This window comes from Phyllostomus hastatus, unplaced genomic scaffold, assembly GCF_019186645.2.
Source record: "Phyllostomus hastatus isolate PE091 unplaced genomic scaffold, TTU_PhHast_1.1 phas_scaffold_317, whole genome shotgun sequence".
NCBI lineage: Eukaryota > Metazoa > Chordata > Mammalia > Chiroptera > Phyllostomidae > Phyllostomus > Phyllostomus hastatus.
The window spans coordinates 16,418,067-16,428,856 of record NW_025334023.1 but is presented as its reverse complement, the minus strand read 5'-3'; the positions used below and the strand labels follow the sequence as shown (position 1 = coordinate 16,428,856).

The window sequence follows — 10,790 nt, the reverse complement described above, 5'->3', positions numbered from 1 at the left end:
CACTATAAAAAAGAGATGTTTATTTAAAAAGCTCACACCAACAACTTATTACCATTGATAAACACAAGGAGTTTAGGCCTCCAGAAATTCCTCTGTCCAAATTTTGGCTGTGCCTATGTATATGAATAAGTTGAACAATCCAAAATTAATTCACATTTACATACTGCATTATAACCTAACTGTTAAAGCATTTTATTAATTTAGAGTATCTTGATAATATGGAATTGTGGAGCAATTCACATAATAAATAATTTGTTGGAAACTTAATAATACAATTTTTAAATACTGTAGATGGGGGAAATAGAGTTTTTTAAAAAGATTGTGAAGCCTGATACTGTAAAAAACATAATCATTTCAGTCATGATATCCTGATTGCCAACTGGAGTTTCATCAAATTGCTTTCACCAAATCACGTGTATTTTAGTACATATCTTGGCTCTCCAAACACAGAACTAAATATAGTCATTCACATTTTTATCTCAAGTGCCACCTTAACCTCTAAAGACTGGGGAGAAATTGAACTGGATTGAAACAGTTTAAATAGCCATCTGCAGATGAAAGAATTTCAGATTCTAGACCATAGGAAAAGACTGAAATTAGTACTGAAGGGAAGAACTTATATTCAAATACCACGTTGAAATAAAGTCAGATATGGGGGCAGTAATGGAAGTAGAATGTGGGAACATTTTCACAAACATTAGCCAGAAACTGACAAAATTTTGCCTTGTGGCTGTTGTTACAAATCAATGTCCAGGATGAACCAACAACAAGGGATGGGGGTGGGGGTTAAAGACATTATTTCTGGAGATTATGGAAGGGATTTATCTAACCAACGATGTCCTCGTCTGTCCCACAGGTTTTCAACACTATAGAAACAGAACTGGGGAGGGGCTTCCAGGGTCCTTTTATAAGTGCTGCTCAAAAGCCAGGTTCATTCTGCTTGGAGGCCTTTGGTGTTGGCTGGACTGTGAAAAACTCAGAAGGTCACAACTGCCTTCTGGTACTGAGAGCCCAGACAACACAGAACCCTTGACCCAACAAGCATCCATGAGAAGAATTACACAATCCTCAGGTGAGCACACACTTTTATGTAGATGAGTTCTTCTTTCCTTAAAAATTAGAAATGACAATTTGAAAATCAGCTGGCTTGCCCTGGCTGGCGTAGCTCAGTGGATTGAGCGCAGGCTGGGAACCAAAGTGTCCCAGGATCGATTCCCAGCCAGGGTACATTCCTGGGTTGCAGGCCATAATCCCCAGCAACCGCACATTGATGTTTCTCTCTTTCTGTTTCTCTCTCTCTCTCTCTCTCTCTCTCTCCCCCTGCCTTCCCTCCCTAAAAATAAATAAATAAAATCTTAAAAAAAAAAAAGAAAATCAGCTGGCTTAAGATTTTACTAAAAAATGTAATTTGCCTAGTTAAATTAAAATGATGGAATTATTTAGTTTACTCTTCTATAAATTTTAATGTTATTGTTATTTTTTTATTATTGTTATTGACATTTAGTTTTCCATAATTTTTTTTTATTTTATGTTCCTTGGCTGCACAAATTGTGATACCTAGAGGGAAAGGTCTAGATTTTGTGTGGTTTCTCATTTAGGCATGAAACCTGAAACTTAATTGGAAAACCTTGTTGTGGAAGAGTAAAAGGGACAGATGATTGAAAATGAATAAAAATTTAAGCTAATAAAATTTTAGACGTTCCATAATTCTCATTTGATCCTGGACTTTTGAAGGGAGAAGTAGTATGGTTCATTAGAAGTATTCATTGCTCTGTTCTACAAATAATCTCTACATTAGTCATTTCCTCCAAGTTTAAAATTCATTCATAAAATATACCAGTGTGGAATGCATGTCTCCTTAGCTTGTTTCATTTTGATTCTAGCCTGTACATTCTGCACAGACACCTGAGCACACTTAAAAGGTGGCCACACTAACGGCACTAGAGATCAATAGCCCTATCCCTTTTTGACATTTCTCTTTTCTTTTTAATTTTTGCTTTTCTTCCCTAGGGCTTTTTTCTTACATTGAGCCCTGAGTAGCCAGTCATCATTGTATCTAAGAAAGGCCCTGATGAGATCCGGCAAAAGCAGGGTAGAATGAAAGGTGACAGGATGATTTTGAAATGTGACAATATAGCACATGACAGGTAAGCAAAATTTCCCTTCAGAGGTAGGCAGGTTTTCATTTATTTTGTTAAGGCAAGTCAATTACATGAGGGACATATCCCAAGTGGGTTGTGGTTTTCTCATTCACTTCTTCTCTTTCTCCTTAGAAACACAGAACCACGCTTTGCAAAACTTCTGAAATAGCTCAACTGCTAAGTCTTAAGAGTGAAGATATTTGAAGTTCTGCTGTGGAGTCTGCATACCTTTGTAAGGGGCTCAAATTCCTAGAAATGGCATCAAGTAATGGCCAAGACCAATGGCCCAAAGAAGACATTGAGATGTTACTGGACCTCCTAGAGGATAATCTCCCACCCAATGACAATAACACATTCAAAGCAACCCAGTCACAGATGGACTGGGGAAAAGTAGCTTTTAAAGATTATTCTGGAGAAATGTGCAAGCTCAAGTGGTTAGAAATTTCTAATAAAATAAGAAAGTTTCATACTTTGACAGAAATAGTTCTGGAAACTAAGGAATATTTGAAAAAGTCTTACGAAAGGAAAACACTCAAGAACCACCCCCACCTACCCAAGTGGCCCCTGACTGCTTACTTCCGCTTCTGCATGCAGAACAGGGCCCAGTACTCCCAAATATACCCTGAGTTGAACAACCTGGAGCTGACCAAGGTCCTGTCTAAGAAATACAAGGACCTCCGAGAACAAATGAAGCTGAAATACATTCAAGATTTCGAGAAAGAGAAAGAGGAGTTTGAGGAGAAACTGGCTCAGTTTAGGAAGGACCACCCTGATCTAGTCCAGAATACCAAGACTTCTGTTGTACCTAAAAGGAGACCAACCAAAGCCCAAAAGGAACTTCAGGAAAATGTGGAAAATGTGAAATCTCCCTCAGAAAACTATTTTTCTGGGAAGATAAAATTCATATTTCTGTGACTAGGAGAGCTCAAGAAGCCCCCAATGAATGAATACCACAAGTTCCACCAGGACTTGTGGTCAAGTAGGGAGCTGCAAGACCTGCCCCCAAGGGAGCGCATGGTGGAGATTGACAGACGCTGGCAGAGAGTCCCACTGAGCCAGAAGCAGCATTACAAGAAGCAGGCCGAGGAGCTGCAGAAACAGTACAAGGTGGACCTGGATCACTGGCTCAAGAGTCTGTCCCCTGAAGAATACACTGCTTACAGAGAGAGAACCTATACTAAGCGTAAGAACATGAACATGAATGGAGGCCCGGACGCCAAGATCATCAGGACAGATGTGCTCTGTCCTTCAGCAAGGGCTCTGCAAGAAGGGCTCTGCAAGGAGGAGCAGGGGCTGCAGGCTCCAGAGACAGAATCATCAGGGACTAAAGGGGCCCATTCTCATGCCTCACACACATCAGAAGAAAATAAGGAAGATGCAGAAAAGGCAGAAAGCAGTAGCTCCTCAGACTCCAGCAGTGGGGAAGAAGATGAAGACTGTGAGGACAGCAGCTGCAGCTCATCTTCCTCAGGGGTCACCTCTGACTCAAACTGAGCTTTGTCCATTCCCAAAATGGTGGGACAGAGAGCTTCCCAACAAAAGTCCCTGACATCTGCAACAAAAGGAAGGGCTGGTCTTCCTTTCCCTTTTATTTCTTTGTTTGTTCCTTCATCACCCCTACCCCTCCTAAGTACAGGGTGGAACACTTTGGGGATTATGTAATTTGGGACAATACTCTTAATATCAGGTCCATAAACCTGGGAGGAGTGGGTCTTGCTGGGAGGGAAATATAAGTTTTGAGCATGTATGGGGTCCTCCTTCAGCATGTTTACCCCTCCCCAGGAACTCTGTGTGGTGAAGGCTCTTGAAAGAGATGATTGGGCTGTGGAGGTCACATTGCTTTAGACTGAGTGTTTCTGAAGTAAGCGGTTTTGCTTTTGGAATGTGTTGATGGTTGCCATTCGTGAGGGCATTGGGGGGATAGGTGAATAAGGTGAAGGCATTAAGAAGCACAAATTGCTTGCTATATAATAATCATGGAGATGTGAAGTACAACATAGGGAATATGGGAACAATGGACTAATAACTATGTATAGTATCAGATGGGTGTGAAATTTATTGGGATGATCACTCATTAAGTTATGTAATGTCTGATCACTGGGGTGTACACCTGAAACTAATGTGATAATGTATGTCAACTGTAGTTTTTAAGAAATGATTTTTTAGAAAGTTTTACTTTCCCCATTTTCTGTGTGCCAGAGGTTGTCTGTGGCCACCTTGAGCCTGTGGCTCCCACACTCCCTACAAGAACTGTACCTCTGGACTCTTGCACTGTCTGGTGTGTGGCAGGAGTTGGCTACTCTGAAATGTGAGATTGGGAAGCTCATGTAGGAGGCAATATTTATATTTATATATCTATATATATGTATATATGTATATATATTTAACTTTTTCATCTCTGTGAGACTTACATCTCTATAATTTCAAATATATAGAGACAAATATATGTATATTTCTTAAAGTTCGCTATTTCATTTGATAAGTGCCTCTGTAGAACAGAGGCCAAAATTCCTTCCTGTTGCTCCGGGTGCAAGTGAGTCTCCTACCTAGCATTCAGGATTGATGGTGGGAGAAGAGACAGACACACAAGGCACACAGATAAATACATAGATACTGAGCTATAGACATAGATATGTACACTATTCTATTCTACCGGTCTGTCTGTGAATTCTTGTCCCAGTGCCCCATTCATTTGATTATTTGGTTTACTGATATGTTTGAAAATCCATTTAAGGTTATTGCCCTCTTATTAGATCGTTTTCCTGTATATTTTTGGCTATTTCCATGTTGTTTTCTCATGCATACAAGGATTATAAAAGTAATTGTATCATTTTCATATGAAAACCATTAACATTTGAGCATTTAGATAACTAGATATTTTAGTGAATTATTATTGTTTTTCTAGGTAATCTGTTTAAAAAATAATGGTAATATTAACACTTTTCATACCTCTCATACTTTTTTCTAAATGTTTTTTTGAATATCCAGAACAATGTTAAGTAATAACAGTGAGAAGTATTAGTCTTGCTTCTGACTTTCAAACTAATGTTTAAAAGATTTACCTGACTTGCATAGCTCAGTGGATTGAGTGCAGGCTGTGGACCAAACTTTCGCAGGTTCGATTCCCAGTCAGTACATGCTTGAGTTGCAGGCCATGACCCCCAGCAACCACACATTGATGTTTCTCTGTCTCTCTATTTCTCCCTCCCTTCCCTCTCTAAAAATAAATAAATAAAATCTTACAAAAAAAGATTTACAATTCAAAATATGCTGATTGATACATATTTAAAATAAAATATAACCTGTTCAGTAAATGCCACTTTACTTATATTGTTGTTTTTATTACAAAATGTGTTTTATTATCTAGGAAATCACTTCTATGAGCTATCAGTGAAATTTTCCTCAAGTATATTAGTGTCAGAAATTGGGTTATTGTGCTACCTAATATTAAACCCTCATGGGATTCCAGAAATAAACCCACTTTTTTATTCCATATTGAAGAGATGATTAGAGAATAGACAAATTTTCCATCCTTTCCTATGCTGGGAACGTAACATTTACATCAAGTTCCTGGATATGTTTCTTACATCCACTAATTTTTCTTTTTACTTTATTTCTGTTAGTGACACTATTATAAATGTTGCCATTTCCATACCCCACTTTGGCCACCTCCACCCAATCACCTGCCCCCTTCACCCTCTTTTACATAATCTAGATTTGAATTGACTTTCCCCTCAGTAATAATAACTGAGTGGGGGCAACAGGGTGACAGAAATACAACATGTTAATTATTACAATGAAGCTGAAGGTTTCCCACTTCTCTCTTCCTAGAAAGGTAAAATGTATTTAGGGTAGAAGAACCAGGGGGGGAAATCTCTCTCAGAGCCATTCCAGACACCTAGACTGGGCTAGACTGGCACTTAGTCTCTTTCACTTTGTATAACATCAGAGAGAAATCCAATGGCAAATATCACATCATCACCTGGGTGCCACAGTGTGCATGTGTGCAAAAGACCAGGGGAAGGGTGGGTATCCCTTGTGCCATGATGCTTGAACTGAGTCTCAAGGAGCTGGCAAGTTCAAGAGGGAAAATGAGATTGTGGAGTGATTTGCTTCATACCTTCACCACACCTACTGAATGGCTCTCCTTTTCAAGGACCAGAAAGTCCTGGTTTCCTAACATAGCCTCTCAGTGTCTCCTGCTGCTTTCCCTGTCATGGCGATCTGCATACTCTCATTTTAGTCTCTATAATTTTCTGGCATGGCCTAATTATGGTCCATGAGTTTATTTATCATTCTAATATCGAGGAGTCCCGTATCCACAGGAATTCATATCACAAAGTAATGATCTTATTGAGTCTGTTGCATACCTATCCAGGTAGAGGTTGTGAAACATTCCCAAGGCAGGGCAAATCTGCTTCCTAGGGCTGAGCTGTTCCTGGGGACTGACATAGTTCTCACACTCAAGAGAATTTGTTTCATCTATTTTTCACACCTGTCACCTGCTATATACAGAATCAACAAGCCACCAGGGTTTTCTCACTGCTGGCTATTACCTCTCCCCTCTTATCCCCAGTTCCACTGGCTGTGACTCTGAGGTATTTAACTTTCTCATCGCTCAGAGGATGTAGCACCTTCTCCTTTGTATAGGTAGACTGTCAAGAACAAAAAAAGGAAATCAGGAATGAAGAGGTTTTCTTTATTAATTTTTTAGTTTGTTTTGCAACATTTCCATTGAAACTGACACATGAATTCACTGAGAATAGCAACAAAAATACATGTCTACATGCAGTGGTGGAGGGGAAAAAGATCGAGGAAAAAAACTGAAGGAAGATCCCAATAATGTATGTCTTCACTTTAGTATATCCTTCCTGGAATCTGTGCAAACTCTGAAGAAGCATCAGCCAGTGTTAAGAGTCACACTCACCTATTCGATATGTCTCCAAAACCCTGTGAGGAGAAAAACGGAAAGGTTTAATGCTTTTCACAAATGAATCTTCCACTAAGTCCAGAGTGAGATTTTGAGACAGTTCCAGAAGTTATTATTTCCCCTCTGTGTTCTTTCCTGGGAAACGTGCCTACTTTCTCCCTAATAAAAACCTCAGTTTACCATACTGTCATATTTTAACGTCCTTCTGGGGACTGATTCTTGGAGACTTTCCCTGTGCCAGTGAAGGGGGAAGACACTGGGGGGAGTCCCTGTTCTGTACTGTAACTATGATTCTCTGGAGTCTTTCCTACTTCCAAAGTGGGAGGACCCAAAAGTGACAGCAATGTGAGTCTACATTCCCAAATCTTTCCATATTGCCATGTGTATGAATTAACCTAAATAAATGTCAATTAACAACTAACCACTTTGTGAATTTTCACAAAGCCAAAAATATCATTGACTTTCGGATGTGGAATATAACTCAGGACTCCTTAACCATTCCTGAGTTTGGTTTCTCATGGGTCATGTAGGAGGGATCTTTGGTCCCTTGGTGGAGCAATACCCTCCCAACAAAGTAACTGTACTTATGGAATTACATTTTTGGCAGGGGAAATGATGTGAAAGAGAAAGTGGATTTCAGCTGGAAGAATACCAGTGCACGTGAACGTCCAAAACCCCACTCCTCAGTTCTTACCAGGAGCAGCTCTACATCTGGTTTACAGCACATTTCCTTCAGCACTTTATACATTCCTCTTAAAAGCTCCCTTTTGTGAGCCATCTTGGTTTTCCTTTTCTTGAGTAACTGAAAAACCTCCTTGCCTTCCCTTTGCAATCTCTCAAAATGATGTTGCTCCTCCTCATGGAGAAAGGGAGGCCTTTTTCCAAACTCAGGACTGATTGCTTCTCTCTTTAAATTCACATAATTCTGCAATGGCATTTAGTTAGTCAAAACATGAACACTTTTATCAATCTCCTACTGAATCTCACTAATTCTTCTTTGTCTCATGAAGATTAATTATTTTTAACTTTAACCCTCAGTCTTTCCAATTCTCATAACCCACAAAATTTTGTATTTCCTCTTTTCTACATTAAGATCAAAATATTTCTATCAACTGATTATATCCACTTAATTCATAATGAAGTGTCCGATAAGATAATCATAAAGAAATACAAAATGTCTGATATCTATCTTCAAGCCAATATGTGTGAGAAGGCAACATAGTTCATTCATAAAAGCTATACATTGTTTAGCTTTATAGTATTTGGATTAGAATCCATTATTTAGCCTGATTTCTGAAATCTGGGACAAGTTCCTTAAACCCATTTCATATGCTGTGACTTCGGACCAATACGCTCATCCCCTTGCATTTCAGCCAGCTAAATTCTACTCTAATAAAGTTCCACTTACATCTGATCTGCATTATCTCTTTGACTTTACTTCCCTTCATCCTCCTCTTAATTCACTCTGACACTCTTTGTGGCTTTTCAGCTGCCCCAAATATACCCTCCTGCAATACCTTTGCATGTGTAACTTTCTCCACCTAGAATTCTCTCTGTACATACCGTTATGGTTGCCTTCCTTTTCAGAGGTCATTTTGTAATGTGAAGTTTTCAGTGAGGTCTCTCTGATGATCCATTGTATTTGAAACTCAGACCCTCATTTCCCGCCCCATACCCTCCTGTACTCCATTTCTCCTTACTGCTTTAGTATTCTACAAAGAACTTACCACACTTTAATGTATCTTGTATTATACCTGTATATATGTTGACCATTTCCCCTTTGATTTAGACTGTAAGCTGTGTTAGGGCAAGAATAGTTTCTATTTTGTTTACTGCTACATTTTCTAGGTCCATATTTGGCACAAACTAAATACTCATGAAATATTTGCTGAGTGAATTTATATTAGATATCACAACTTCAAGATAACCATCCAGAATGAGGAAATCACTTACTTTTAAATTCTCCTAAAGTGTTCAGACATCTCTTTCTATTTAAATACATTATATATGATTCAACATTAATTACTTGGGGTAAGTTCAGAGTTTCCCTAGATTTGACACTCTGCTCTCCTCCTGAAATTTTCCATCTGTTTTCAAACACTACTTGTCCAGCAACATTCACATTAATGCTTCCACTGCCTCAAATGTTTCACCTGAATTTTCCGTGACTGCCAAGTGCATCCTATGGCCCATATTCGCCCCCTCCCACCACATATGGCACTCTGTGGGATGGTCCAGTTTCTTATGGTTGTTGGTATAGAAGTAATAAACATTGTTTATCCTGGGAACAAACCAGCATGCTTTGGGTAATAGCTGCCATTTAGTTAGAGATCTTGACCAAGAGCCCGACAATTGAATACAGGCAAACACCCTTTTCCTGGTGATCACACCTTTCCCTTTGAAACACAAAGAACATCATCGTTTTAGATTAAGTTCCCATTTTCAATTTATTTATTTATTTATTTATTTATTTATTATTTTTTAATCACTCAAGAATATGTCCATGATCTTAGAGGGAGAGAGAAGCATCCATGTGAGAGAGGAAAATCTATTGGTTGCCTCCCATAGGTACCTTGACCAGGAATCAAACCTGCAACCTTTTGGTGTATGTGATGAGACTCCAAACTAACTGAGCAACCTGGCCAGGGCTAAGTTCCTCTTTTAAAAGTCATTCATGACCATGTTCATACTGCAGGTTGGAGAAATACAATACTAACCTCCCAAGATCTGGCTGTTATAGTTTCCACATTCAGGTTTCTGCCATTTTCACAAGATTCATCCCACAGGGAACACATTTTGTTCAGGAGCTTCTCCTGCAAAGGAATCACAAATCGATCAGACCTGGTGAAGAGGACAATATACAGTTTAAACCTTATATAGGGAGGGCCTTCTGAATGAGCGATAAATCAGTGCCACTGAAAACAAAGGGATCATATATTTGTCAAATGTGGGAAGCTTCAGGCCAAGGAACCCCAGGACAGAGATTCTGAAAGGGCCGCCTGGATAGAGTAATCCAATCCCCAAGGAAACAGACCCACAGGAACTTCATACACACTTTGCAGAAGTGGGTCTTCAGAGAAAGCCCTTTCCCGGTGTTCCTCAGCAGCCTCTTCTGCTGGGCTGCGTCTGTGAACCTCGTGCTCCTGAGCCAGCAGTGCACACAGAGCAGGCTCCTGTCCTCTTCACAGAAGATCTGCTTGTCTCCTGGGTTAGCCCACACCTATAGTGCTCAGAGCTCAGGATCTCCTGCAGACTGCCTTTTCAGGAAAGGAAAACCAGTTTCTTGATATGGATATTTGTTTTAAAGTCTCTCTGCCACATCGTTCCCTTGCATTCAGAGCAGTGAGCAAGAACTGAGGTGTCCTGCCAGCTGATGTGGACACAGGGCCACAAAAGCAGTGCCCACAGCCTATGGTGATGGGGTCTGTGGAGTAGTTCACATAGATGGAGCAGGTGAGTCACTCCTGGAAGACTTGCAAGACTCCAGAAGACATGTTTCTGGGGAAGAATTAGCAACAGGTTGTTTCTGGGCCTGGGTTGGTAAGAAGCTTCTGAAGAGTTACGTGAGAGTAGTGATATCCATGCTTTTCTCTCTTTGCAATATTCACTAAAACAGGACAAACACTATTTATTCTACAACACAAATGAAAAATCTCAGGCCAAGAAAGAGTGCTCGGGCCTTAGAGCAGACATTCTGACTAGATGGCTTACGACACCTT

The 10,790-nt window shown here is 39.8% G+C and overlaps 1 protein-coding gene and 1 pseudogene across 1 annotated transcript; one reads left to right on the top strand and one right to left on the bottom strand.

Annotated features, from left to right (window-relative positions):
* Positions 1–2,396: 2,396 nt before the first annotated feature.
* LOC123805362 (upstream-binding factor 1-like protein 1) lies at positions 2,397–3,635 on the top strand. The gene is given in 1 exon segment (XM_045817827.1): positions 2,397–3,635. A coding segment is annotated over 1 exon segment (1,239 nt).
* A 3,023-nt stretch (positions 3,636–6,658) lies between these two features.
* LOC123805361 lies at positions 6,659–10,565 on the bottom strand (annotated as a pseudogene).
* Between the last annotated feature and the right edge of the window lie 225 nt (positions 10,566–10,790).